Genomic DNA, 27,894 nt, shown 5'->3' with positions numbered 1-27,894 from the left:
AGAGGGTTGCGTTCTGCTCGAGCACATGGCACCCTCATCCCAAATCATAAGCGAGCCGGCATCAGACAACGCCTGCTTGTGACATGGAAATGTGCGGGTCGATTCTCTTGCTTCTGATTAGGGGCCGGGGTTGTAAGACGCAGTCGGCAGGAGATAGAGGATGCAAGATTGGATCATGGTGATGTGTACAAGGTCGGATTTGTGTTGAAAGTCGTCCTCCAGCGGATGACATGGGCTCAGGAATACGTGAGCCCGGCAAATTAGCCGAGTGTCGGCGTTGTAGCTGATGGTAGACCGTTCGGCTCGAACGTACTCGGATGTGCTTAAGTCAAGTCCACACTGACAGATTAGTAGTGACTGAGGTGTAGTCTATGCATGGCTGTTGGAGGGATAACAAGCAAAGATGCTTTGCTTGGGACCTACCGGCTTTCTTTGACGTATGCAAGAGGACATATCGGGATTCAGCTCTGATCGGCAAGACATGAGCGAGACTTCTTGACACCTCACAGAGCAATCGAGGCCGAGCTGCTCAAGAGGCATGTGGCGTGGTACCTGACACGGACAAGACAAAGTGTCGACATCTGTTCATGGAACATCAATTCATTTATCTCATGTCTTCTGTGATCTGACGGGAATGGCAAAAGGGGTATCTACTCATCGTAGCGTCTCCTCCGACTCGCTGCACGGCTCCTCTCAGCGCCAGGATTTCAATCCGTCGTTTGCCATCGGATTGTTCCACTGGTTCCATCGGAAGACGAGAGATGTCCCTTGGAACGCGAACGTGTAGCCGAGCGACGGCATCCACATAGCCTGCCCACCAAGATGCTGGCCTTCCAGCGAAAGTATCCATTGCCGGACAGCCTCGTTCACTGGTGACAGCCGTTCGTGAGAATTCGGTCCCAGCGCCGCCTATCGCTGAGAGAATTCCGCACCGCCGCTGCGAAGATCCTCTTCGGCCGCCTTCCTCAACTGCGGGAAGTCCTTGCCGACCCATTCGTAGTATTCCTTCCAAGCGCGGCTCTCACTGTCGTTACCGAGCGCTTTGTTAAAGGCAGCGGAGACTTTGACCACCGCCTTCTGCTGCTCCGCCAGCTTCTCGAGTTCCTGCTTGACTGCGTTATCTTTCGGCTTGAAAGCGAGGACAAGGCGGAACTGCTGAGCCAGAGGCTCAAGACGGCGAGAAGACTCGATGGGAGCGAGAGTGACCAACTTGCCGAGGACTAGGCAGCAGAGAATCTTGATTTCGTGCTCATCGGCGACACCGGCCACGATACGGTCGTAGAAGGCAGACATGTCAAGGCGTTGGCGAGAGGGTGCTGAGTCGAGAAGAGCATACAGCGTCTCGTACGCGGACTTGCGCATCTCGAGACCATCGTCGATCTTATGCTTGAACGGTCCCATTGAGACTTCGCGGATGAGTTCTGGCCGGATGACGGAAGCTTGCATAGCCATGGGCAGTAGCTCTGCAAGATGAGGCAGAACGAGATCTGGCTTGTTGTGCAGAGCAGAGTTGAATGTTGTGAGGGAAAGACGCTGATTGTCGAGGTCCGAGTCGTCCAACATGGTGGAGAGCATGGGGATAATGGTTGCTTGCAAGTTCGGGTTGTACGAATCTTCGGTGTCGGAGAAGACGTAACGCAGTGCGGAAATGACCATGCCACGAATCATGGGGTTCGGATTCTTGAGGAACGTCTGAAGCTGAGGCAAGTATGCAGTCGGATCGATGATCGCTAGGCGACCGACACACTCGGCGCCGACAACTTTGTTGTCCTCTGCCTGCCCAGAGCTGATGACGTTGTCCCACAGATTCTTGGTGTAGGGTCGGATTTCGTCTTCGGCATTGCTGTGCTGGAGGAGCTCCTTGACAGAGTGCAGAAGCAGGTATTGCTTGCCTTGCGACATACCTTGCAGAATCTGGGGTAGATACGCCTTGACGTTACCCGCTCCAGCACGCCCAAGAGCGACGGCTGCGGCCAGCTTGACCTTCTCCGAAGGATTGTCGAAGTATGGTGTGAAGCTGTCTGGCGAAAGCGGGAAGCTAGCTCCCATGCGTAGACCAGCCTCACCAAGAACAGAGAGCGCCAAACACTTCTTCGCTTCATCTTGCTGCGACTTGAGCTCGGTGAGGAACGCATCCAAGGTTACACCAGAACTGTCGCCGCCCGAGACGAGTAATGTACCAATGACCTGTCCGGTCGCGTCTGTGTCGCCCTGAGGCGCCATCTGCAACAGCGCCGACATGAGTGGCTTTGCAGCACGAGCATGTCCCAGGGCCTCAACGCAGGTGAGAAGTGCATCGAGAGCGACGCCAGACAGCGGAGACCGGACGATCGCGCAGATGCCCTGAACAACGGCGGGTGTGGCGACGAGCTTTGGATGGTCCTTGGCCAACGCAGCAAGCACGATCAAAGCTGGACTCATCATATGCAGATCCTCTGTTCCAAGCAATGGGACCAGCGCGTCCACCAGTTGCGAGATGACCTTGTCGCTCATCGTAGCTCTTGAAGCGTCGTTGACGGCCAGCATGCGCAGAGCACTCAGACTCGCACCTCTAAGCGAGCGGCTGGCCTTGCGCAGCTGAGCACCAAGCTCCACAGCAACGGTACCGACGAAGTCGGGCTTGAAGTCTTTCTTGTTCTGCGCCAGGACGGCGATGGTGTCAACTGCTCGAACACAAGCAAGTCGGGTGAGCTCATTCTTCAGGCGGTCGGCGATGAGCTGTTGCCCAGCGAAGCGATCCTCTTGAGAGATCAAGTTAGAAGCCGAAGGACCGGATGTTCGACCGATGAGAAGGCCGAGAGCTCGGACAGCCTTTTGACGAACTTCGGTATCAGTATCTTGAGCTGAGATTCGCTCCACGATGACTTGATAGAGCTTGGTCAACACATCGCCGGTCTTGCTTGCCGCAGAGCGGGGAGGAGTAAGTGCCTTGATGAAGACCTCAATCGTCGAGAACGCCTCGCCAGAAACCTTGGCGTAGCGATCCTTAGCCGCTGCGACCAGAGCTGGGACGATACGGTTGAGGTGAGGCTGCACAACTTTGCTGGAATGCTTCTCGGCAATTACACGCAGCAGAGCAAGGGCCTCGATGCGAAGAGCGTTTCCGGCGACATTCGAGACCGAGCCAGTTGTTGAGTTCATTGCTTCGATGACAGGCTCAATGACAAGATCGGCGTGCTGAGAGAGCCCGCCTTGCTGAGCAGAGACCATGTCTTTGAGAAGAGAAATGATGCTTTGCTTGGTAGGCGCGGTGCTGGACTTGAGGAGCTTTGCAGCACCCTTGACAATGTCCGGGTTGATCTTTGCCAGCCCTTTCGTGGCGTTGTCGACTGGTGGAGGTGTCGAGGGAGAAGCATAGCCATTCATCAGCGACTGCTGAGCGTGAAGATCGGAGCCGAGCGATTCACTAAATCCTCGTCTACGCTTCCTGCTCTGCGTCTGCGTCGGATGGTCTGAGCTATTTTGCACATTGGAAATAGATCCAGTCTTGGTTATCAGGAAAGCTAGAGTTGCGAGGACTTCTGTACGCACACTCTCCTCCCTCTCCTTGAACCGAGCAATCAGCGCGGGCGCAATTTGTCCGTAGATCGCGGGATCGTTGGCATCGAGGACTCCCACCAAAGCGTGCAAGGCCTTTGCTGAGCATCTGCGCACCTTCCAGCTGACATCGTCTTCATCTTCAAATCCCGTCTCCTCCTCGAAATCGTCATCGCCGAGGAACTCGTCTTCCTCTTCTTCCTCCTCCATGTCCTCGTCATCGTCGTCAGCCATGTTCGGGTCGTACTTGAGGAAGCGAGTCGCGGCGTCCACAACGTCCTTGGTGTATGCCCTCATATCCTGAGCGCAGGCTTCCAAGAAATTCTCCAGAGCGATCAAGGATGCTTCCCGGACCTCTTCCATATGCACATCACGCTCCCCATCGGCCTCCGCCTCTGCTTCCCTCTGCTGCTCCAGCTCTTCTTGACTTAATGGAGAAAGAACGAACGGCGCGAGAGTCTTGAGGTATGGCCCAAACTTCTGAGGAATGCTTCGTGCTAGACTGCCATAGACGGTGAGGTACAGCTTGCGTTGCTGAGTCGTGAGATGGGGTTGGCGCAGCTGATTGATCGTATAGCTGACGTGGTTTGCGAGGATATCGTCGTTGAAGTAGGTGGCCAACGCAGACAAAGCTGTCACTGCTTTCTTCTTCATGACCGTACCGCAACGCTCCGTCTCCAGGATCTGCATTGTGATTTGCTCCAGTGCTGCCACCTCCGGGTCCTGCAGCATTGGGCCAAAGCATCGCGCAACCTCCGTCAAAACGTCCAAGCTGTTGCTGTCGTTTCCAGTCTCGAGATCTTCTTGCAGCATTCCCTTCGGCGGAGCTGGGGCGACCTTACCGCCTGGCAGTGGAATGACAACTCGGCCCACGAGACGTGGTATGAGAGCTTTTGACACTGCGTTGTATGCATCTGTGACTTTCTGGGTCTTTGCAACGCCGGGCACCGGGTGTGGAAGGGCAACCACGATGGCCCGCACAGCCAAAGCTGGAATTGACGTGTCGATCGAGTTGCTTGTCCGAATGTTGCTGACCTTCTCGATTGTGGGACACAAGATGGTATCAGGCGCCTTGTTAACGAAAGGTCCCAAGCACTTGATCGCCGTGTTTTGTACATCGCCGTTGGTGTCATTGAGGGTATGTAGCAGGCCTTCTACAACCTTTGCGCATGTGGTGTAGTCGTGATGAAGGAAGGTTTGGTGACCGTTGTTCAGCATCGTATTGAGATCTGTCAAGCTCATGAATCGAATGTCCGGATCGGCATCCTGGAGCTTCGGTAGCAGTGAGGCGACATTGTGAGAGGTCGGGTTCGCTGGCACGCTGGAGGACGACATCGTGGCGGTTCGAGGAATGTCGTGATGCCGTAGTTGGCGGAGAGGAGGGACTTTGTGGTGATGCCAAACCGGAGAAGAATACCTGCCAGCCAGGCGTCGGAAAAGGTGAAGGGATGAAGCTGAAGTGGAGGTGTAGGAAGCTGTTTGTTGATGAATCTCGAAAAGTGAAGAAGCGTGCCTGAGAGCAAGCACCTCAACCTTGAATCGAGGCAACACCTCACTTTGGTGGGGCAAGCGGACCGCTTTTTGGACCCCATTTGGCGGGACACCAGACCTCACTCCGTCGACTACCTTACGGTAATCATGCAATTCCCACGCAAAGGACGAATTATGTTCGGCTTCTGTCATGCGCGGATTCAGAGGCGACGAACTATACACTGGGACTAGAAGCTCTGCTAATCCAGGCCAGGAGCCATCTCCCATCGCTACCATTACTCGTCAAGGTAATGAACTCTCAAAGGTATCGAAAGCCAACCCGTTACGCCTACGCTTAAAGCAACAATAGCCAGACCAAACGCTTGCGATCTAAATCAGCCAAGTACACCATTCCGAACGCCGAAATCACGTCAATCGCCCTCTGGCAGGGGCTCTGCCAGCACTCGCAGCCCCTTTATACGCATTTCCCCCCATTGTCTTCTGACCCAGCATCGGCGCGCTGACGTCCCTTCGATCTACCTTGCTCACACCCTCCAGCATCTGTTTTCGCGGCGTGGCCTGCCCGTCAGCTATTGACTTGGCTCTCCCTCTACGCCAGGCGATGGCTGCGAGGGCTGCGGCTCGGTCGAAGGTGGGAGCGGAAGTTGTTCGCTCTCTGGGAGACATGTTGTGTTCTGGATGGGGTACGGTCTCAGCGTCTTCTTCTTGTTCGTCCTCGCTGCGGCTGCCGGCTCGTTCAAATGAGGGCTTGGACGGGGTGAATTTCATGGGTATTGTGGTTGTGTAGGTGCGGATGGATCGATAGGGTGTGGTGGTCTGGGGCGGAGAGAGGGCTCTTGAAGGTGGACTTGACGGGAGAAGGGGTACCTTTTGTGTTTGCGCGACGACGACCTCTTCCCCATATGCATCCTCAGGCGTTTCTGTCACGGGTGGGTGTTGTGAGGCAACGGGATGCTCCTGCTCCGGTTCTGCCTCGTCTTCAACTGCGCATTCCACTTCGAAAGGGTCTTCGGTCAATCGCGCCTCGGCCGGCTCCGGTGCAACCTCATCCATCATGGTCAAGCTGCGGTCAAAATCATCTGGAAGCTGCAGAAGAGGCGCCTGGTCCATCTCCACGTCTGGCTGCTCTCTTGGCTCCTGCTTGGGCTCCTGCTCAGCCTCGTGCTGCTGCTGCGAATTTTCGTCCTTATGCGGCTTTTGAACAGTCATAGTATCGTTCTCGTCGTCGACACTAGCAGGTGGAGTCAAGATTGCCCTCATCTCGCTCCTGATGCTCTCAAAAGCTTGGCCAAGTTCGCCGGCCACGGGTAGTTGCTGATCTTGACCTGCATGATCAGAGGCTCTGCAGGGACAGCATCGGAAGTGGCATTCGAGACGAAGGAACTCGGCCAATTCCTCGGCATGCTCCCGTCTTGTCCTCTCGTACGCAAGTTCCTCGTCGAATCGCCTCGAGTCTAGCATCTTCTTCGTCACCACACCCGCATTTTCCTTGTCATCAGAAAGAGGCGAAGCAGTTCGCTTTGCGGGTGACAGCCGTTGTGGCGAACCCATGAGCTCGTCCTCATCGACCGATGCTGGCAGTGCGATCATTCCCTCCGCAGCAACCCGTGCCACCTCTTCCTCCTTCAAGCTCGTCTTCAGCGCATTCTTTTCATCCTCAGCGACTTGCAGTTGCACCCTTAATTTGTCCAATTCCTCCTGCAGAGCCACAAGTGAGTATTGTGCATCGAAAGTCTCCTGATCTCTTTGCGCTAACTTCCTTTTCTCCATGTCAAGGCCAGACTGTGTTATTCGCAAACTGCTGCGTGTCGATTTGAGCTCCTCCTGGATCTTCAGCACCATGGACGAATTCTTAAAAGCCTCCTTCCGCGCCTTGCGAACCTCCTTCTCGTACACTGCCGATTGTGAAGCATGGGCCTCCTTGAAGTTCGCAAACTCTTCCTGTACGAACGTCAGCCATCATTTCCTCAACATGTTCACGTTCGCCAAACTCACCATGACAACCTCCAACCGCTTTCCAACTTTCCTCTCTCGATCGCGCCCTTCATCTCCCTCCTTTTTGAGCCGTCTCGTCTCCTCCCTCAGCCGCTTGACATCGCTCTCTGCCTCTTCTCGCGCGATTTGTGCTCTGCGAAGTTCTGCTTCGTGTCTCTTACTCCGGTCGGCCAGCTCAGCATCGCGGTCGCGTACGTCAAGAATCTCGAAGCGTTTGACAAGTCCTTGCACATCGCTGTTGGTTCGTGCGTGGCTACGAAACGCGTGGATCTCCGGTAGTGAAGGTGATCCAGGTAATGCGAAGCCATTCTCCTTGACCGGTGAACGTGCGTGAGGGTTGTAGTCGGCGAACAGATTTGCCTTTCGATTCGGCGACGATCGTGGCGAGGGATTCTCTGTCGAGTTGGTGGATTCGACGGCCGAGGAGAATTTCGAAGTCATGCTGGAGATGGAGGTTGGCCGTTTGCTACCATTGACGCGCTCCGGCGACAGCGGATGGAGAGGTTGTGATTCTCGACTGGGAAATCTGAATGCGGATTCCATGTCGGCAACTTCTGTTGACATTATCTCTGCTGTGCGATCATGGAAATCGTTTGCTGTTGAAATATGCGATATGCTTGGTCGTCCGCGGTGGAATCCTTGCAGATGTAAACCGGTAAACAGCGGGCTGACCCGTCAGGTAGCAACGTCCGGCTAGCGCATCATCATAAAGGCAGGAGCGATCGTATGATGCCTGAGGCCACAGTCACGAGCGTACCCCACGTTTTGACATGTGAAGACGGAACTTTTTACGAGAGCTTCGAGCTTCGGACTTCGCATTGGTCTTTCTTCCACTCATTTCCTACCCATTGCCTCTTTGTAGAGGCACTGATCCGATATGCCACCCAAAGCTCCGGGATCCAAGGCTCCCCCTACACAAAGCACGGAACAAGCCAGCAGTGGTTCAGCACAATCACCACCAGGCAATCCAGTCACTCCCGCAGCAACGCCTACACCTTCTGCTGCATCCACTCCGGCTCCTCTTAGCCGCCAGAGCTCGACACCACGACCCTCCTCAACGCGAGGTAAACCTGTCGTCAATGCACCAAGGGCTGCCAATCGACGATCACAAGCTGCTCGACTTGAAGCTGCACAGACAGCAGCGAGGGCGAAAGCTGCTGAGGCTGAGGCCGTAGCGGAGGAGAAAAAGAGGAAAGACAGAGAAGCCAGGCGTTTCGGTTACAGAGGCAATGATCGCTCGGGCAGAGGAGGCGGGAGAGGCGGACGAGGTCGTGGAGGACACATGGGAGATTCGCACCGGTCGAGAGATGAAGATGTGATTGCTAGTGGGCCTTTCAGCGCTGGACAAGTGACCGCAGATGCGAAAGCGGCTTACGCGAGGCGATTTGGGTCTGGAGCCAGTGGGTCTGGAGCATTCTCAGGTGGTGTTACCAGTAGCTCGGGCGGTAGGAGCGGAGGAGGTGGTGGTGGAGGCAGCGGAGGTGGTGGAGGAGGAGGTTCCGGAGGTTCAGGAATCAAGAGTGAGCCAGGGAGTGGCGGGACTTTTACCATGAGCACAAGGGGGTTGAAGACGGAGGATGGCGGCTACATCTCCAGCGACGATGAGGAGGTCGACACGACCCTCCCGAAGCAAGACATCGACCACATGCAGGTCATCGATTTGACAGGAGATGATGCTGCACCTAGACGCAAGAACGCGCTCGCTCCCGTTCGTCTGACCCGAGTACCTCACCAAGAACGAACTGTCGGATTGAGTATAGAAGACTCCAATGCAGCCAGCAACATTGTACCCCCAGAAATGCCCACGACCGAAAAGAAGAAAGGCAAACAGCGAGCTCGAGATGTTGAGATTACAGGGTCCACCGCGATGCCCAAACGACCAACAGCGTATAGCTCATCTGACGACGAGAACGAGCAACCTTATATCAAGCCCGAACCTACGGGAGACGATGGGCAAGCTCGGCCAACCACACCACCCGCTCAAGACATCACAACGATTCCAGAAGCACTTCAAGACGCTCCTTCGTCTCCAGAAACAAAACGAAAAGCCAAGGAAAGAATCAAAGCGATTGCAGATTCGATGGGCGCAGATGACTCGGACGACAGCGACGTACCCTTACCCGAGCCTCCCCGATTCCAAACACAAGCTGAACTCGACGAGTGGAAGCGTCATTACAAAGACCTCCGTGGAATTCGCAATGAGCTTGGCCGCCAAGTTCCTAAAACCCTTCCACCTCCCACAGACGCAAACGGCGACACCGCTATGGAGGGAGCCGCACCGGAAGACCCGACTTTGGTCAAAGCTCGCAAACAAGAAGAGACTCGCTCCCAACACGTCTATCTCTTTCAGTTTCCTCCTGTTCTGCCATCCCTCATACCCGTCTCCGTCAAACCCGATCCCGAAACTGCTGTAGCAGGCGCCACCGACCAAGACCCAATGGACGTCGACGCATCCGCTCAACAACGTTCGACCAATACGGGTCTTAACGTCCAGCCCAAACTCCCCTCTGGCCACGTTGGCAAGCTGCGTATCCACAAGTCTGGGAAAGCGACTCTGGACTGGGGCGGCACGAGTCTATTGCTGGGCATGGGTGCCGATGCTACTTTCTTGCAGAACGTGCTGATTGCTACCGTGCCTGAGACGAAACCTGAGGTCGTGAAGGAAGAGAAGGATAAGGACAAGGCCAAGGCCAAGGAAGGAGAGGAACCGCTGGAGCCGGCTGTAGGCATGGGAATGGGTCAGGTCAGGGGCAAGTTTGTCATGACGCCGAACTGGGACGAGATCTTGAGATGAGATTGAGACATGGTCTGCTCTGCGTGCTTCTTTTGCTTTTAGCGAGGCGTTTGCATGACATTGACAGGGGGAAGAAAATCAGCACTGAAGCATTGAAGCATGGAATGAATGATCCCGGGAAGAAAGGTGTAAACGGCGCGCGAGCTGTCTCGGTTGCAAAGACGAGAGGTCTGCTGCACGCAGCTTAGCTTCACACTACAGGAAGCGGCTCTCAGTAGGTGAATGTAACAACACGCTGGAGCGAGACAATATCGACCAATGTACTCCAACTGAATACCATAGTCCTGACTCACCCCACACGAGTCGTTTTGAACGTCACGACAATCCGTACGACGACCCGGTTCGTGGTAGCACGGCTCTGATCATTGAACCGCTCCCCGAGGTCATATTCAATCCTGCTGCGGGGGTCGCATATGTGCATGTCGATCAGCGCCCACGCGACATACATGTAGCTTGTCAAGAAGTTTATTTGTACTCTTCGTTTCCTATCACTCCTTTACAAGTGTTTTTCAGCTTCGGTCGAATCAAGCAAGGTCATTCGATCGTTTGACTTGACCTGAGCTCGCGCTCACGATCAGCCATTCTCCAACTCATTTCTAACCTCCAACTCCATTAACCTCGAAATGCCCTCCACCAGCCGAAAGAAATACATCATCCCCCGTCCCCGCAACCTCTACAACTTCACCATCGCCCTCTTCGTCGCCGTCGGATCTCTTTGCTATGGCTACGCCTCCTCCATCTCCGCCGCCTTGATCGGCCAAGCATCATTCTACGATTCAATGAACCTCGTTCAGGGCACACCGCACACGAACGACATTCTTGGCGCTATCAACGGCGTCTACGCTGCTGGAGGCGCCGTGGGATGCGTGTTCAACATCTGGTCTTCTGACCATTTCGGCCGGAAACGTAGCTTGCAGCTGGGGTGTGTGATCTGCCTCGTCGGAGCGGGGATCATGACGGGTTCGGTGAACATCTCGATGTTCATCGTCAGTCGGTTCATCATAGGCTTTGGAATTGGAGTTTTGGTGACGCTTGTGCCCTTGTACCAAAGCGAAGTGAGCCCACCTGAATCCCGCGGCTTGATGGTTGGGTTGCACGGGGTGTTGATCGGCTTCTCGTATGCCATGACCGGGTTTGTGACATATGGCTGCTATTTCGCGCCATACGGAGAGTTCCAGTGGCGATTTCCATTGGCGGTGCAGTTAATTCCGACTGTGATTCTGCTCGTCGGATCGTACTGGTTGCCGTTCTCGCCGCGGTGGTTGTTGAGCCAGGACAGGGGTGAGGAGGCATGGGAGGTTACGTGGAGGTTGCATGCGAACGAGAAGGATCCCGGAGATGGATATGCGAGAGCCGAGTTCCGACAGATGCAGACGCAAATCGAGGCGGAGAGAAGAATGGGTGTGACTGGAACCTTGGCCAAGGTGAAGCTGGGCTTTGGGCAGGCAAGCTTTCGGAAGAGGTTGGCATTGGGATTTCTCGTGCAATTTGGCAATCAGTGTACAGGTGAGGTGGTTTTTGATATGTGCAGAGGCCATTCGCTGACCATAGCAGGGGCTCTGGTCATCGCCAACTACCTGACCCAGATCCTGTCGCGTCTTGGAATTACTGGAGGCACGCCGTTGCTCCTGATCGGATGCTTCAATCTTGTCACCGTACCTGGCAACCTGTGCAACGGCCTCTTCGTAGATCGCTTCGGGCGTCGCAACTTTGTCTTGGTAGGCTGCGCCGGGATACTGCTATGCCTCTCAGGAGAAGCAGCGATGACAGCGCGATTCGTCGAAACAGGCTCCGGCAACGGAGTCGGACTTGGCTTTGGAGTCTTTTTCATTTTCCTCCAAGCGGTGAGGTTTCGTGCTACCATCTGTCTCAGCATTGCTGACCCTGACCCTCTTCGTTGTTTAGGCCTTCTATTCGAGTTGCCTCGATGCGACCATGTATTTGATCCCATCGGAGATGTAAGTCCCCCGAGCTCCTCACAAGCAAGGGTCACTAATGTCTCTGCAGCTTTCCAATGGTCATCCGAGGCTTTGGTGTCTCATTCTCCATCATGGCCCAATGGATCGCCACAGCAATCCTGCTCACAGCTGCACCAGTAGCGTTCGAGAAAATTGGCTACAAGTTCTGGATCATTCTCATCTGCCTGACCGTTGTCTATGCAGTGCTCGTGTACTTGTATCTGCCAGAGACTAAGGAATTGACTCTCGAAGATATTTCAATCTTGTTCGGCGATCCAGTCGAGCTGAGCTTTGAGCAAGCATTGAATGACGAAGGGAAGCTGGGATCGGAAGTGAAGGAGCGACCAGGGCACGTGGAGATCGTGGGTGACAAAGTGTGAGGAGAGCGATAGATTGCGTGGCCGAGTTTGCCCAATTATCTTCATCCGGTGTGGAATCTAGTACAAGCTATAGCACAGAGGACGTGCACTGAATGGATTTCTCGGTACATCTCCTCTACCCTCGCAGACTCTCTGCAGACGAGTGTGGCCGGCATGTCATGGCAAAAAGCCCGAAGCAAGAGCGGCCAGTGCTCCCCTGCGCAGTGGCCGGGGTATGAGTGGTCGTGCTCTGCTCCTTTGCGATGTACGGCGGTGGTCCGCTCGGTGGTCTCGACGTGATTCACACTCACGTCGCCCGTAACTATGTAGACACACGTCAGCCCGTGTTTGAGAACAGTTTGCATGATTGGACGTGTAATGTTCTTCTTCCTGTCAGGTAAGTTGCGTATAAGGTTTTGTCACCATCCATCAAGGTTGTCCCTCAAGGTAAGACAGCTCCAATATTGAAGTCTCATCAGGTGATCTCAATGCGCACTACGAATTTCGCGAGACTCACCATGGAGGTCCAAGTACATGCGAAGCACACTCGGTCACTTGTGCATCAGTACTGGCGGCCGTTGCATGATGGGTGGGCCCATTCCGTGATGTCCATGACCTGAGGTATGAGACCATTGGTTGAGTGGCTCGGTTGAGGAGGGTATTGATCTGATTCCAGCGAATGATTCCGAAGCATCAGACGATTGCGAAACATCAGGTGCCATCATCGTCGTCGAACGCGAGCTTGACGGGCTTGGGCTTCTTCTTCGCCTTCTTGGGAGTCTTGGACGCGGTGGCCTGGACTTCATTGGGAGCTCCGTCTTCGTCGCCGACGACCTTTGCGAGTTTTCGCTTCTTGACCGCCACACCATCAGTCACTTTCTGATCAGGTCTGGTCGCGGTCGTCTCGACGTTCGAAGTTGCTTCTGCTCCATCCGGTGCGGCATTGGAATTCTCAGTCGCGGCTCCGGCCTTGGTGAGCTTCTCATATTCGTCCTTGGTCAGTGTTTCGCCATCCTCATCTACCATTGTCGGTCCATCATCCTCATTGACATCTTTAGCCTTCTTTGGCCGCGCGATGGCTCGCTCGTGCCGGTCGGAATCTCCAGAGCCGCCTTTTGCAGCATGCAGTCTTTGCAGAAATGGCGGAAGAGACGTGTCGTAGCTCAGGTCTTTGGCCTTGATCTTTCCGGACATTTCTCTCCCATCAGGCGACGATTCCGACCGCAATACTCGAATGACTTCGTGATGGAATTCGAGGTGGGAGAGATTTTGCGTGAGGGCGACACTTCCGCACGCCAAGCGCGCTAGTCCCATTTTGCTCCTTCCACAACGCAAATTGATCTTCGCGACCACGACCATTTCGAACAATCAGACATCGACACTCCGCGCGACCCGACACCTTCAAACAAAACCGTCACCGACAACCAACCGCAAACATGTCTCACGAATCCGTCTGGTACTGCCGCCCACGCACCTACGGCAAGGGCTCCCGCGAGTGGTATGTTCGAAAATAGCTGGGCTTCAGACATGGAGATGGCAATGGAGGAGAATGAGGACAAGATACTAACGGCCTCACAGCCGTGTCTGCACCCACCAGGCCGGTCTCATCCGCAAGTACGGACTCAACATCTGCCGTCAATGCTTCCGCGAGAAGGCTGCCGACATCGGTTTCACCAAGGTGCGTCTTCTACGAGTGGCGCCGGAGACGAGGCAAGGACTAATCAAGACTACAGCACCGTTAAACGTCGACGCGATGGAATGGCGGAAGAGGGACGGACGAAAGGTGCAATTGGTCTGGCGCTGTTGAACGGAGGAATGTCTCAGCACATCAGGCACAGACGTTCTTGAGGACGGCGATCCTCGACTTGCGGACCGGAAGATGAAAAGCATGGATGAAAAGCACGACTCCGATTCCGCAGCTACACAAGATACGAATGTTCAAATTCTACCCGCGATCTGGGCTTCGGCACTTCCCAATCTTTTGCGTTCCCAACCATACGTGAGGCTTGAGGCTGGCAAGCGAGGGGGAGTGGGCGCATCGACAACCATTGGAGTAGGGCTTCCCTGAACGCGCCCCAACACCAGTGGCAGTGGTGCTGTCCAACGCCGGATGGCTTTCGACAAGAACGAATATCGTTACAGGGCATACTGATCGCAGCCGCAGATGGTTCAGCAGAGACTCATAGCAGAGAGCAGCAGAACCCTACACACCAGCTGAAAATTTGACGATCCCACTGATGGCCCTTCGCCGCCAAGCCTGAGTGCTACCACGCGCAAAGGTCAACCGCTCTCGCCTAACAGTGAGTCCGGGAATGCATGGTATATGGAAATTCGTGGTTCCCTCACAAATGACAGCGCGAGCCCAACTAAATTTCAAGGCTGACAGCGGGTTGAATCCTCGAGGTGCGTCTAATGTACTGGACACTGAAGAGCGGTGCCACGATAAATCCAGCCTCAATGACGTTGATTGAATACTAGACATGCCCAATATTATGCAGAATTTATGGCTTGCAGCGTGCTTCACAACACAGCTATGGAAATCATCCCTACGAGCAATGTGAGTGGCCCATTCGACTTTTGGGGCTGAGGTTTATTATGGCAACACCGCAGCGAATTGCATGTTCCTTGGACCTTGCAGCGCTCTGCTGGCATCTGGGTATGGGCCGGAAAACAATGGGGCGAATGTGAAATCGTTCGTGTCCATTTGAGGTAATCGCACCAATCTCACCGGAACGTAAATGACCGGCCGGAAACGTCTCAGTCCAGTGTAGCAATAGCATATAGCAATATTCGTGCCTTTGTCTACCTAGGTAGGAGGATTAACGCGATCAGCGGAGATGGGGCCATGCCGCCATCACCGGCACCAGTTTTTGACTGCGGATTTGGCCCGGCGGGGCTTTACGCCCTCCGGTTGCCGGTCAGGTCCCATACCGATATCCCTGAGGCATTCCGGAGGTGATGAGATCTGCTGGATCATTGGTCCAGAGTGTCGATCTCTTGCTGCTCAGGAAAAAAGCGATCGTGAGAGCAGCACCACTTTGCCTGCAGCAGTTGCTCGGGCTATGTAGTTTTTGTACGAAGATTCAATGCGCCCGAAAGCAGGGCATGGAAAGTTGAAGCGGTCCGTAGATTGGGTCTGTGCTCGACAGAGAGAGCAGCCCGTCGAGAGCCCTATTCCGGGGGATTTGATCACCACCACTCAACCTCACATCCGCTCACATACTCAGCCACTGCATCGAAGACGGTCTTGCGTACACGACTAGCCCATACCCGGTCCCCGCGAGGACGACGGCACGGACGCAATTGCGAAGGCAGTCGCGAGCGAGAGCTGAAGCTCCCTCCGCTCGACGGGCCCGTCTACGGCGCAGCTTCCTCCGCGACCACCCACTCTCCGCGCACTTTCCCGCCGCCATCCTCACCACCGCCGCATACTCCGCCGTGTGCTGGTGGCATTCACTGCCCGCAAGATGGCTGACCAGAATGAGAGTGTTCAGCAGCGGATCCAGATAGCGCGCCGTGATGCGGAAGCGCTGAAGGACCGCATCAAGAGGAAGAAGGATGAGCTTGCCGATACCACTCGTGAGTCAATGCCTCACACAAAATACTGCATTGCATTCGCTGTGGCGGTAAGAGTAGACAAGACAGCTGACAAGTGTTCTCACAGTCCGTGATGTCGCGCGACAACGGACGGAGCAGCTACCCCGATTGGCCATGAAAACGAAGAGGACACTCAAGGGACATCTCGCAAAGATCTACGCGATGCATTGGTCGACCGACCGCAGGCACCTGGTATCAGCTTCGCAGGATGGCAAGCTGATCATCTGGGATGCATACACCACGAACAAAGTACACGCCATTCCGCTCCGCTCATCCTGGGTCATGACATGCGCCTATTCACCAAGCGGCAACTACGTGGCTTGCGGAGGTCTGGACAACATCTGCTCAATCTACAATCTCTCCGCGCGAGAAGGTCCGACGCGGGTCGCCCGCGAATTGAGCGGTCATTCAGGATACCTCAGCTGCTGTCGCTTCATCAACGACCGACGCATACTTACATCCTCTGGCGACATGACTTGTGTGCTGTGGGATATCGAGACGGGCCAGAAGATCACGGAGTTCGCAGACCACCTCGGGGATGTCATGAGCTTGAGCATCAATCCATTGGATAACAACCAGTTCGTGTCCGGCGCTTGCGATGCATTCGCCAAATTGTGGGACATTCGGCAACAGAAGTGCACCCAAACATTCGCGGCCCACGACTCCGACATCAATGCCATTCAATTCTTCCCCAACGGCCACGCATTCGGTACCGGATCCGACGATGCATCTTGCAGATTGTTCGACATTCGTGCAGATCGCGAGCTGCAAAGTTACACCGTAGGCTGACTTGTGCGTGTAACGGACAGACTCAGCACTGACATATTCCTCCCAGATTGGCGAGCCAGTATGCGGCATCACATCAGTGGCTTTCTCCGTCTCAGGTCGACTCCTCTTCGCCGGATACGACGATTTCGAGTGCAAGGTCAGTCCAGCCATGAAACCGCCTTTGCATCTATCTGTTACTGACACGTCTCCAGGTGTGGGATGTTCTCCGTGGCGAGCGAGTTGGTACTCTTCAAGGGCACGACAACCGCGTCAGCTGCCTGGGCGTTAGCAACGATGCCATGTCATTATGCACAGGCTCCTGGGACTCGATGGTTCGTCGTGTGATTGATCTTCGAGTTCATTGTTGTATGCTGACTATCCTGCTAGCTTCGTATCTGGGCGTAGTCGATATCGTAGACTGATGACAACATCCCCTTCTCGATGTGCACTGCACACCCTGTCCACCAAGCTATTCTCGCTGCGAATGCGAACAACAAGCCTTTCTGATCGAAATGGCGCCATCCCTGGACTATGCCATCCTCCAGGATCTCCTATTCTCACCGGCACGACTTTCTCGGAAGCCGCACGACCACAAATTCGGTCTGCGAAGGAAATTACTCGTGCATGTCCGCTGCGAAAATTTATATTCTTCTCCACCACCGTTTAGCTGAGGAGTACCGGAGCGTGATACTCTGCGACTGCTGGCATTTTGGCGAAGAGGGGAACGTTTTGGAGTGCCAGCTGGCCGCTGTGCATGCACCCGGCGCTATACGGACTTGTTTTGTGTTTTAAAAGTAGTTGTATGCGAGATACCTCAAGAACGATTCTCCTAAAAGTTAGCATTCCCTCGAGGCACTCAACATACAACAGCGGCTCTCTTGTTGAGCCTCAAGCCTCTTCGATGCTTGCACCTCTCATCTCAGCTATTTTGGGACCCTGCCATTAATCACGCAAACGGTCCTCATATAGCTGTAGCCTGTCACAGTCATTATCCCCTACAGATCTTCGATTGCCTTACTGGGGGCTGTGATGGATTCCAGGTTCTCCTGAAGACTAAAAACGGTACCGTAAGCACTGCGAATGCGTTCTGTGCCACTGTGTTCGGGTCAGTGCATGACTGCAGAGCATCGAATAGACATCGATCGCTTGGTGAACTGAGTGAGACGCATCGAATAGTTCTACCTTGCTTCAATTCAGCAAGTTCTGCGTGCGTTCCATTCACAGCAAATAAGTCTCGGATCAAGAACCCAGCAACTCCCGAATCTGACGGAATCCTGAGAACAGTGTGTCGAGCCGACATCTCGCGGCGCAGCAAAGCTCACCTCATTGAAACGCGCCAATGATGCAGGTACCACGCCGCTAGCAATCTACCTTGCTTAACCCAAGTTCAACTGGTGGTGCCGGCATTGCATACCTGCTCAATGTAAGACGATCTCCATACGCTTTACAAAAGGAGCTCGTCGGGCAGGTCCTGGATGTCAGGATCCACCTCACCGCTCACCGACAACGAACAGTACCCACTCATCATGTCGGCCGCAGAGAACGAGTTTCAAGAGTTGATGCGGGATAAGTCACATCGCAAAAATCACCCAGACGATGACAGCGATGCTCGATCGACCTTCCTCTTCGCCGACGACGAAGAAGACGAAACGCCTCGACCTTCAATCGCGACCGAATCCAGACCGAGCGTGAGTCTGGCGAGAAACAAAATTCCGAGCAAGAGATATGGAGCCAACACCGGTCCCAAAGGTGTGATCTCAGATGCGCAGGACTGGCGAGACTCGGTGCGGAAAGAGAGGTCTTCTATATCGCTTCGACGGTACGGTGGACAACAAAATGGATTCGAGCCGACGCTATCGCAGCCGCTGAGCGAGGAGGACGAGGACGAGGAGTTCGAAGATGAGGATTTCATGCAGAGATGGAGAAAGAGCAGGCTCACGGAGATGAAGTCTGGGCCGCGAACGAGTAAATTGCATCAAAACTCGCAGAATAGGACAATATACGGAGGATTGACAGCTGTGGATGCGGAGGGATATCTGGACGCTGTGGACAACTCGCCTTCTGACATCGTGGTTGTGGTTTACATCTACGACGAATATGTGAGTCGGTCCTCGATGGCACCTCGAAGGACTCTACTGACAATTCACTGCAGTCACACATCAGCCAATTGTTTGAGAACTGCCTCCGCAATCTCGCAACAAAGCATCCAAGGACCCGCTTCGTGAAACTTCACTACGACGATGCTGAAATGGAGCCCGCTGGCGTGCCCGCGATCATCGCATATCGCGGCGGAGACAAGTTTGCGGGCTTGGTGCCATTGATGGCCGAGCTTCCGGACGATGCGGAGCTGGATGCAACTACGGTGGAGTCGGTCCTGAAGAGGTGTGTTCAGAGTCGACTGTTTGGAGTCGACTGTCGTTTTGCTGAAGCATCCGCTAACTTCCATGCGATCAGGCACCAGATTCTGCACTGATTGGAGCACAATTTACTCTGCAAGATGATTTGCAGCTCACGATGATTGCAAAACAGACGGAAATTCAGCAAGTCGGCGACAATCTCGACTGGGCATACGTTGTCCCAGACACTGCTCTCGAGAGGGTTCCATTGGAAGAGTGGCCTGGCATTGGGGGAGTTCGGGGTTCCAGGCAGCCGGCGACGCACACGATCCGCGGCTTATGCTGTGACAGTCACCCTGCGCAAGGCTGCAGGCAACAAGCTTGGTCCAGCTAAAGGTAGCCGCGAAATATATCGAATGCGGCACCGCGGGCTCAGTAGCTGCGAAAGCAGCAGAGATCGCGGGCACGGCTATGGGGAGTTTGGGGTTTGGAAGCAAGAGGGCTTTCTTATGTGGTGAGGGACAGGCTCTTGGACGTGAGCTTGCGGAAGGTCTAGAATCAGACGATGTTCGTGCTCGAGCACCAGGACATGTCATCGAAATGCGCGAAGTAGGTAGACACACGAATGGGCGGGCATCGCTCAAAGGTCCATTAAGAGCTCCAACTCTTTATCAGGAAGATGCATCTCAGTGCTTCGCCATAGATCAACAAGCCAGATCTCACGTTGAGGTAAGTTGTAGCTGGTCGCCAACCTGGTTCCATCAACGTGCCTCGTTCGAGTCTTCGAACAACCTCTATAAGTCCATATGTCACGCCATCAACTTCGTCTCGGTATTTCAAACTCTCCCTGACCTCGACCAGAAACAAGGTTCAATATAAGCGATATTTTGCGCCTCGCTGCAGCTTCAGCTCGAGCCCTTCTCAAGCCCTTCTGCAGCGTCTTCTGTGGCTGAGCGAGCTAGAAGTACAACCTCACCTGTTCCCAAACACTCGCCCTGACACCAACTTCCACAACATACAACCTCAGATCCGCCACCATGTCATTCTTCATGAACAAATTGAAGGAGTCGGTCAACGACGTCCAGTTGAAAGTAAAGGCGGCCAAGACTGGAAAGCCAATTCACTCACATACCAATGCCGAAGGCGAATGCTCGGACGGGGACAGCCACCATCTCCACAGATTTCAGTCGTTCGCGCCGCAACGAGAAGGCAATGAGGTGAAGTGGTATGTCGATGGCTGCAGCTACATGTATGCTGTCAGCATGGCCCTTGAACACGCGCAACAGGAAATCTATATTCTCGATTGGTGGCTTAGTCCAGAGCTCTACCTACGGAGACCACCGGCCAAGAATGAGCAATACCGCCTTGACAGACTGCTTTTTGCGGCCGCTCGCCGCGGCGTCAAGATCCACATCATTGTCTATAAAGAGGTCACGCAAGCGTTGACTCTATCGTCTCACCACACAAAACATTGGCTGGAAGATAATGATAAGACTGGCAACATCAAGGTCTTCAGGCATCCCGATCATTTGCCTGATAAGCAGACAATGGCTTCGCAATTCGTGGAGCGAATCAAGCAGACTGGAATGAATGCTTCCAAGCTGGCTCAGCTTCCAGGCGATGCGCTGAAGGGCATCTACGGCATGAACGACGGCACTGTTCTATACTGGGCTCATCATGAGAAGCTGTGCCTGGTCGATGGACATGTCGCATTTATGGGCGGGCTGGACTTGTGCTATGGACGATGGGACACCAACCAACACAGCATTGCCGACGCTCACCCTGGAGACTTGAATCGAATCGTGTTTCCCGGGCAAGATTACAACAATGCCAGGTAGGTCATGTTGACAATCCATCTTGACAGTCCGCTGACATGAAACAGAGTCATGGACTTTGACGACGTGTCTCACTGGGAGAACAACAAGCTCGATCGCAAAGTCAACAGCAGAATGGGATGGAGCGATGTCTCGATCTGCGCAAAGGGGCCTGTCGTTGAAGACTTGAGAGCACACTTCACACAGCGATGGAACTTCATTGTAAGCGCTATCCATGGCTCTTCTACTGCCAATCAATACTGACATCTAGTAGTACTACGAGAAGTACGACGTCCGTCAAGAAGCACGATTCCACCCACTTGTCTACCACCCCGTTCGAGCCGGCATCATTGGCCACCCTTACACCCAGATTGAAGGTGAGGAGGTCGAAGGCGAGGGTCAATACCACGGCTTCAGAGAACGTATCAAGTTCCAATACGAGTCAAGCAAGGACCGAATGGAGTCTCAGCTTCGCGAGCGTGTTATGGGCGGCGCACAGCCTGAGTATCCGACCGGACCACTTGGCGGCGTGCATTGCCAGATTGTACGATCGTGTGCAAAGTGGAGTCATGGAACGCCGGTAAGAAAATGAAGTGCAGAAAGGTTGCGTGGCGCGAGATTGTCTCGGACGCCGGGCCTTCGTCCATTCCACACTGTCTACGACATCCGCTAACCATATGCGCTTTTCTTTCTAGGTGGAGCATTCGATCGCGGACGCTTACATCCAATTGATCCGCAACAGCCAGCACTTCGTGTACATTGAGAACCAATTCTTCATCACGGGAACCTGCGAGGCACAGAAGCCGATCACAAACCTGATCGGTGCGGCTATCGTCGAGCGAGCTCTTCGTGCCGCGAGGAACAACGAAGACTGGCACATGATCATCAATATACCCTCGGTGCCAGCCTTCGCAGGCGATCTGAAGGCTGACTCGAGCTTGGGAACCAGGGCTATCATGGAGTTCCAGTACAACAGCATCAACCGAGGTGGACACAGCATACTGGAGACGATCGCACGCGAAGGCGTCGATCCAATGAAGCACGTGAGGTTCTATAACCTCCGTTCGTACGATCGCATCAACACGAACGCTGCCATGGCAAAGGTCGAACAGAAAGCAGGTGTTTCATACGACTATGCTCGCAAAGGTTATGATCAGCAGTACGGCCAAGGCAACGAGAATCAACAACCAGGCTACGCTGGAGAAGTCCAAGGCACAGCGGACGCATTCAACCAATACCAGCAAGCCGCCCAAGAAGTCCGCGCAGAGACTGGCGGCGACGCCGCGTCCGGCAGATGGGACAGCGTCGCGGAGTGCTACATGCTCAACGGCCCCGACATCCGCACCGTCCCCTGGGACGGCGACGCGCAGTCCGAAATAGACGCCTTCGTCTCCGAGGAGCTTTACATCCACTCCAAACTGATGATAGTCGACGACCGCACCGTCCTCTGCGGCAGCGCAAACCTCAACGACCGCTCACAACTCGGCTACCACGACTCCGAAATCGCCATGATCATCGAAGACAATCAAGAAGTCGACACCTATCTCGCCGGCCGGCCCTGGAAAGCCACCCTCTACGCCACCACCCTCCGCCGCCAAATCTTCCGCAAACATCTCGGTCTCCTCCCGCCGCAGGACTACCAGTCCCCCGACGCAAACTTCACTCCCGTCGGCCAACCCAACGCCTACGACTGGAACAGTCCCGGCGACCATGCAGTCGCAGACCCCCTCTCCCCCGCCTTCGACGCCTTGTGGAAGAACACCGCATCAACCAACACCGCCGCCTTCGCCAAGATTTTCCACCCGGTGCCCGACGACTCGGTCCGGAACTGGAAGCAATACGACGAGTACTACAGCCGCTTCTTCAAGACGGAAGACGCGAAGAAGCAGGGTAAAGACACGGAGAAGCCGAGCACGTATAAATGGGGACATGTGGTTGCTGAGTCGTTCTCGCCGGGCGAACAGGGTTTGAGGGAGGTCAAGGATTTGTTGAGTACGATCAAGGGAAATTTGGTGGAGATGCCTTTGTTGTTCCTTAAGGAAGAGGATATTGCTAAGGAGGGATTGGGACTGAATTCGTTCACGGAGACGGTGTATACTTGAGGGAGGAGATGGAGAGGGAGAGGGTGCGAGATGCGAGCGAGGAGCAGAATAGTGCAGAAAGGGGTGCCGAGATGTTGCAAACGAGAAAAATGCCGTCAAAGAGGGTCTGGGGAAGTTCTGGGTCTCAGGCGTTCTTGATTGTGTGAAGGAATAAAAGTCGAAAGAGGAGAGATCGGATTCTATGGTATCAGAGAAAGAAGATGCTATACTACATGAACCCGCACTGGCGAGAAGAATTTGCACAAGAACGGAGAAAAGTAGACCGACGCCCAGCTATGCATGTTTCTGCTCCCCTCTGTGCCTGTGATCCGTGATCGTATCCCTCCAGGCTTGAAGCGGTATCGTCGAGCAGCCGTCGTAGCTGTACAACGGTTTCCCATCTTACACGTTCATCTTCGTCTCTCCCTTATTCCTCAGTGGACGCTTTATGACAGTGCAGGACGGCCTCGCATCTCTTCTTCGGCCACCTTGATCCAACTCTTCCCATTCATACGAGGTGCTTAATCCAACAGACGGGTGATCAAACCAGTAGCCACCGTGCGTCCACCCTCTCGGACATTGAATCGTTGTCCCTGCTCCACAGCCAATGGCTTGTGAATCTCGCACACCATCTCCACGTTGTCACCCGGCATAATCATCTTGTTCTCCGCCAACGCCTCGCTTCCGTCCTGCCACGTCAAGGTAGCAGCCTCATCAGCAGTGCGAATGAACAGCTGCGGCTTGTAGTTGTTGTGGAACCCCGTGTGTCGTCCACCCTCCTCCTTGGTCAAGACGTAGAGGGATGTCAAGAATTTGCGGTGGGCCTTGGTCGTTCCTGGCAGGGCGATGATCATTCCTCGTGAAACATCGTCGCGCTTGATACCGCGGAGGAGAAGGCCGGAGTTGTCGCCAGCGCGAGACTCGTCGCAGGACTTCTTGAAGGTCTCGATGTCGGTGACCTTGGTCTTGATGGGCGCGGCGTTCTTGCCGACCAACTCAACTTCGGAGTCGCGCTTGAGCACTCCACGCTCGACACGGCCAGAGGCGACTGTGCCACGGCCGGGAATGGAGAAGACGTCCTCGACGGACATGAGGAAGGGCTTGTCGGTGTCTCGCTCGGGTGTGGGAATCCAGGTGTCAACGGCTTCGAGGAGGTTGTCGATTTGGGTAACGCCAATGTCTGGCTGGCGGCCGTCGAGAGCGCAAAGAGCGGAACCCATGATGATGGGAGTCTCGTCGCCCTCGAAGCCGTACGAGGAGAGCAGCTCGCGCATCTCCATCTCGACGAGCTCCAACATCTCCTTGTCCTCGATCGCATCGACCTTGTTGACGAAGACTACGATTCTCTTCACACCAACTTGGCGGGCGAGGAGCAAGTGCTCGCGAGTCTGAGGCATTTGTCCGTCGCTGGCGGCCACCACGATGATGGCTCCGTCCATGGACGCAGCTCCTGTGATCATGTTCTTGATGTAATCGGCGTGACCGGGGCAGTCGACGTGGGCGTAGTGGCGGTTGTCGGTCTGGTATTCGATGTGGGCGGTGGAGATGGTGATACCGCGCTTGCGCTCCTCGGGAGCCTTGTCAATGGCGCCATATTCGAGGAAGTTGGCAAAGCCCTTTTCTGCTTGTCGCTTGGTGATGGCTGCTGTGAGGGTGGTCTAGCGTTTGAAGACTGATCAGTATTTGTCGTTGTATGTGCATTGCATCTTTCGAGCGACGCACCTTTCCGTGATCGACGTGGCCAATGGTTCCAATATTGACGTGAGGCTTGCTGCGCTCAAATACGGTGGCATATCCTCGTGCTGTGTATGCGGCGGTGGCGGCGAACTGTTGCTGTCCTCGAGTGGAGAGTGCGGACTGGAGAGGGCTCTGGGTGGTGCGGAGGGCGCGCGTGGTGCGCAGGAGATTCCGAGCGAAGGACATGATGAGGAGAGGATACAAGTACAATGGGAGAGAGGACGTCGAGGATGGAGAATGGCAGATGGACTTCGCTGTAGATTGAACTTCCTTCACATGCGATCAACTTTTTGATTGTATGACTTTGGAGGAATAGCCCGCCGTAGAGCACCTCCGTTCCTGTCCCGCAGAGCTGCAACAGCGCAAGAGAATCGGCTACACTCGGTCGAGTACTCTGGATTCCCGTTCGACATTTGTTTCTTTTACACATCAACGACACTGCATATACCGACGAAACGCTGTTGACCATCTCCTCCATCCACGTAACGATCACAGGAATCACAGGACGAACCAACGACAGCGATACCGAGGTTGAAACCATCGTCCAATGCCATCCGGCTGAGCTTGCATCACAGTAGCTCCATCTGTATACCACTCTTCCGCCTCTTTGCCAGCACTCTCTCTCAATGCTTCTCCAAAGTACTTGCAGGAGAATCGCACTCGCGCGTCCCTCCACATTGGCCTCCACCATGCCTCTACGCGCAAAGATCCTCGCTCCCGGCTCAAGACAGGTTTGTTCATGGCAACGAGATCGTTCTGCGGACAACTGACTGACCCCAGCCGCCATAGTCTTCGAGCGCGGCCGATATCAAAGAACTCCCTGGTGACGAAGACAACGATGTCCTCTTCAATACCCACGGCGGTGTCCGGTCCATCACCCTCAACCGTCCGAAGAAGCTCAATTCCCTCAACGGCAGCATGGCCCGCAAGATTGTACCCAGACTACGAGAGTGGAGCAAGAGCGACCTCGCGAACGTTGTGATCATCAAAGGCGAAGGACGAGCATTTTGTGCGGGAGGAGATGTAGCTTGGCTAGCACAACGCAACAAGACGGGTACTGAAGGACAACAAGAAAGTAAGGACTATTTCGGCCTGGAATACAAACTCGATCACCTCATTGCAACCTATCGCAAGCCCTACGTCGCCTTCATCGATGGTATCACCATGGGCGGCGGTGTCGGCCTCTCCCTCCACGCTCCATTCCGGATAGCCACCGAGAACACCGTTTTCGCGATGCCCGAGACCAACATTGGATTCTTCCCCGACGTTGGCGCCTCGTTCTTCCTCCCACGTATGGATGGCGAGTTGGGAACCTACTGCGCCCTCACCTCCGAGCAGATCAAAGGCGCCGACGTTTTCTTTGCCGGAGTCGCCACCCACTATATCCACTCCTCCTCCCTGCCCGACCTCGAAGCACGCCTATCGGAACTCAACTTCAAAGACTACGACTCCCTCCAACAGCGCCTCCAGATCATCAACTCCACCATCGAAGAATTCGCCACGGGCATCCCACACGACAAACCCATCTCCGGCCCTGTAGGTGGCAACGTCCGCGCCGCCATTGACTACGCTTTCCAACCCGCCAACGACATCAATGCCATCCTCAAAGCACTGGAAGAAGACCTCGAAACCTCCTCCAACAAGACTATCGCCGAGTGGGCCGCCAAGACGCGAAAGACTATCCTCCAGCGCTCGCCTACCTCGGTCGCCGTGACGATGCGTCAACTTCGCGCCGGGGCAAGCTGGTCCATCGCCCAGACTTTCCGTAACGAACACACCATCGCCAGTCGCTTCATGGAGCACCCAGACTTCATTGAGGGCGTGACTGCCTTGTTGGTCGACAAACCTAAACGCACGCCGACCTGGACTCCCGAATCTCTTGACCAAGTCTCGAAGAAGGATGTTGATGCATTCTTCGACTTCAGCCGACCTACCACCTTTGAGTTATTGGACCAGGAAGCAGGTGGAAGCGGTGAGGATTACACGGCTTACCCGCACGCATGGATCGGATTACCGAGCGATAATGAAGTGCGAGCGCAGGTTGGCAATGGAGGCACGACGAAAGAGAAGGTGGTGGAGTACTTTGTCAAGAAGAGGAGTGGGAAGCAGGGTGTGAAGGAGAAGGTCGAGGAAATATTGAAGAGGAAGACGGAGATTCGAGAGGGAGGGTTGTATTGGAACCGATAGATGTGGAGTACCAAGAGGTGGAGTATCAAGAGATTGAGTATCAAGAGGTTGAGTATCAAGAAGCTGAGTTTCACGAGGTTGAGTTGACTTTAACAGCACATGCGCAGGGAACGGCACGCGTGCGTGTGGAAGACAAGTAGGCGAAATGTGGTATTTGGTCCTCCTCCTACATATCGCCTTGAACGAACGTACAAAACAGGTGCGCACACAAAATCCAATCACGCCAACGTCGGTCCATCGAAGAAGTAGAAGCCATCGCATCCAGCAAGTGCGCACACCAATCCAATCACGCCAAAGGCGGTCCATCAGGAATGAAATCTCTAAGCGGGGTCGTGGAAAGGGCGCCGTTGAACACCAGGATGGGAGGGAGGGGACGCGTACGGCTGCGACGAGAGGGGCCATGCCCATGAAGCCGATGAAGGCGGCGGTGATGAGGGTGATGAAGTTCATGTTTGGTGAATGTTTCGAACTTGGAAGTGATTGTTGTTGTGAAGATGTTCTTGTGTTGTGTTTGTGGGAGCAGAACGATGGAGAAGGAGAGGAAGAGGACGCAGTCTGGCAGGTCTCCTTTTTATACCCGTCTTGCTGACCAAGACCTTCTCTCTTTCGTCCTGCCGTTCAGAGCGGATCAGGAGTTCGACCCTGCTACTGTTGCGATTGCTCCGGAGTGCCCGCAAGTGTGTCCTGGCATTCACCACAGGCTTCATACCTTAACAGATTACAGAGTCAGGTGAGCAGCCACAAATTCGCGGCCCCGGCTCGATGTCAGATCATGTCACAGGTCGACGGTCGATGTACGTACATCATCATACGATGCTTCCTCTCGCCCATCTCGAGCAGATGCGACCCGATTTTGCAATGCGGATGATATGTAAACTTGCATCACGGTCGTTGACGCACGCTGTCTGCTGCCGTAATGTACAGACCCAGATGATTGTGCAGTGGACATTGAAGTTCCAGCTGAATGCCATCGAGGTCCTGTCAGCAGTGTCAGGTCATGATTCCTGTGGTTCGCGTCGTTGAGATCCTGTCAGCAGTGTCAGGCTGTCAGCTCATAGCTTTGTGACCGATGCTTTCATGTGAGTCCATCTCTTTGTCGATCATCATCATCGACTCGTATCCGCAGCGCGATGTGACAGACTGACAGTGCGGTCCCGGCATTGATGTTGAGGTGTTGCTGGGCTGACCTGCGGCACCTGCAGCTCATATGCGTCCTAGCAGACGAGCGCATCGGACGGAT

At 54.5% G+C, this 27,894-nt stretch overlaps 10 protein-coding genes across 10 annotated transcripts; 7 read left to right on the top strand and 3 right to left on the bottom strand.

The window, feature by feature from the left end:
• Positions 1-909: 909 nt before the first annotated feature.
• MYCGRDRAFT_68900 (uncharacterized protein) lies at positions 910-4,872 on the bottom strand (the record flags this gene model as incomplete). Its single annotated transcript, XM_003855068.1, has 1 exon — positions 910-4,872. One exon carries the CDS (start codon positions 4,870-4,872, stop codon positions 910-912), a length of 3,963 nt encoding a protein of 1,320 aa, XP_003855116.1.
• Positions 4,873-7,900: 3,028 nt separating this feature from the next.
• Positions 7,901-9,817, top strand: MYCGRDRAFT_108254 (uncharacterized protein; the record flags this gene model as incomplete). Its single annotated transcript, XM_003855315.1, has 1 exon — positions 7,901-9,817. The coding sequence occupies one exon, from the start codon at positions 7,901-7,903 to the stop codon at positions 9,815-9,817; it is 1,917 nt and encodes a 638-aa protein (XP_003855363.1).
• A 623-nt stretch (positions 9,818-10,440) lies between these two features.
• MYCGRDRAFT_68899 (uncharacterized protein) lies at positions 10,441-12,208 on the top strand (the record flags this gene model as incomplete). The annotated part of the gene is made up of 4 exons (XM_003855316.1): positions 10,441-11,323; positions 11,369-11,661; positions 11,723-11,775; positions 11,825-12,208. The coding sequence occupies 4 exons, from the start codon at positions 10,441-10,443 to the stop codon at positions 12,153-12,155; spliced, it is 1,560 nt and encodes a 519-aa protein (XP_003855364.1).
• A 133-nt stretch (positions 12,209-12,341) lies between these two features.
• On the bottom strand, positions 12,342-13,402 carry MYCGRDRAFT_108252 (uncharacterized protein; the record flags this gene model as incomplete). The annotated part of the gene is made up of 2 exons (XM_003855067.1): positions 12,342-12,456; positions 12,652-13,402. One exon carries the CDS (start codon positions 13,326-13,328, stop codon positions 12,846-12,848), a length of 483 nt encoding a protein of 160 aa, XP_003855115.1.
• A 106-nt stretch (positions 13,403-13,508) lies between these two features.
• On the top strand, positions 13,509-14,109 carry MYCGRDRAFT_103406 (40S ribosomal protein S29; the record flags this gene model as incomplete). Its single annotated transcript, XM_003855317.1, has 3 exons — positions 13,509-13,632; positions 13,713-13,812; positions 13,868-14,109. The coding sequence occupies 3 exons, from the start codon at positions 13,571-13,573 to the stop codon at positions 13,874-13,876; spliced, it is 171 nt and encodes a 56-aa protein (XP_003855365.1).
• A 1,248-nt stretch (positions 14,110-15,357) lies between these two features.
• Positions 15,358-16,921, top strand: MgGpb1 (G-protein beta subunit; the record flags this gene model as incomplete). The annotated part of the gene is made up of 4 exons (XM_003855318.1): positions 15,358-15,713; positions 15,799-16,511; positions 16,567-16,656; positions 16,712-16,921. 4 exons carry the CDS (start codon positions 15,602-15,604, stop codon positions 16,919-16,921), a joined length of 1,125 nt encoding a protein of 374 aa, XP_003855366.1.
• A 1,104-nt stretch (positions 16,922-18,025) lies between these two features.
• On the top strand, positions 18,026-19,154 carry MYCGRDRAFT_108250 (uncharacterized protein; the record flags this gene model as incomplete). The annotated part of the gene is made up of 3 exons (XM_003855319.1): positions 18,026-18,598; positions 18,652-18,881; positions 18,954-19,154. The coding sequence occupies 3 exons, from the start codon at positions 18,026-18,028 to the stop codon at positions 18,970-18,972; spliced, it is 822 nt and encodes a 273-aa protein (XP_003855367.1).
• Positions 19,155-19,884: 730 nt separating this feature from the next.
• On the top strand, positions 19,885-22,751 carry MYCGRDRAFT_35527 (uncharacterized protein; the record flags this gene model as incomplete). Its single annotated transcript, XM_003855320.1, has 4 exons — positions 19,885-20,669; positions 20,718-20,871; positions 20,924-21,229; positions 21,345-22,751. 4 exons carry the CDS (start codon positions 19,885-19,887, stop codon positions 22,749-22,751), a joined length of 2,652 nt encoding a protein of 883 aa, XP_003855368.1.
• A 500-nt stretch (positions 22,752-23,251) lies between these two features.
• On the bottom strand, positions 23,252-24,700 carry MYCGRDRAFT_68887 (uncharacterized protein; the record flags this gene model as incomplete). The annotated part of the gene is made up of 2 exons (XM_003855066.1): positions 23,252-24,388; positions 24,453-24,700. The coding sequence occupies 2 exons, from the start codon at positions 24,651-24,653 to the stop codon at positions 23,252-23,254; spliced, it is 1,338 nt and encodes a 445-aa protein (XP_003855114.1).
• Positions 24,701-24,901: 201 nt separating this feature from the next.
• Positions 24,902-25,973, top strand: MYCGRDRAFT_103402 (uncharacterized protein; the record flags this gene model as incomplete). Its single annotated transcript, XM_003855321.1, has 2 exons — positions 24,902-25,198; positions 25,257-25,973. Coding segments are annotated over 2 exons (822 nt in total), but the record flags the coding sequence as incomplete, so codon positions are not given.
• Between the last annotated feature and the right edge of the window lie 1,921 nt (positions 25,974-27,894).

Source organism: Zymoseptoria tritici, chromosome 2 (genome assembly GCF_000219625.1).
Source record: "Zymoseptoria tritici IPO323 chromosome 2, whole genome shotgun sequence".
Classification (NCBI taxonomy): domain Eukaryota; kingdom Fungi; phylum Ascomycota; class Dothideomycetes; order Mycosphaerellales; family Mycosphaerellaceae; genus Zymoseptoria; species Zymoseptoria tritici.
This window is presented reverse-complemented; position numbering and strand designations above follow the sequence as displayed.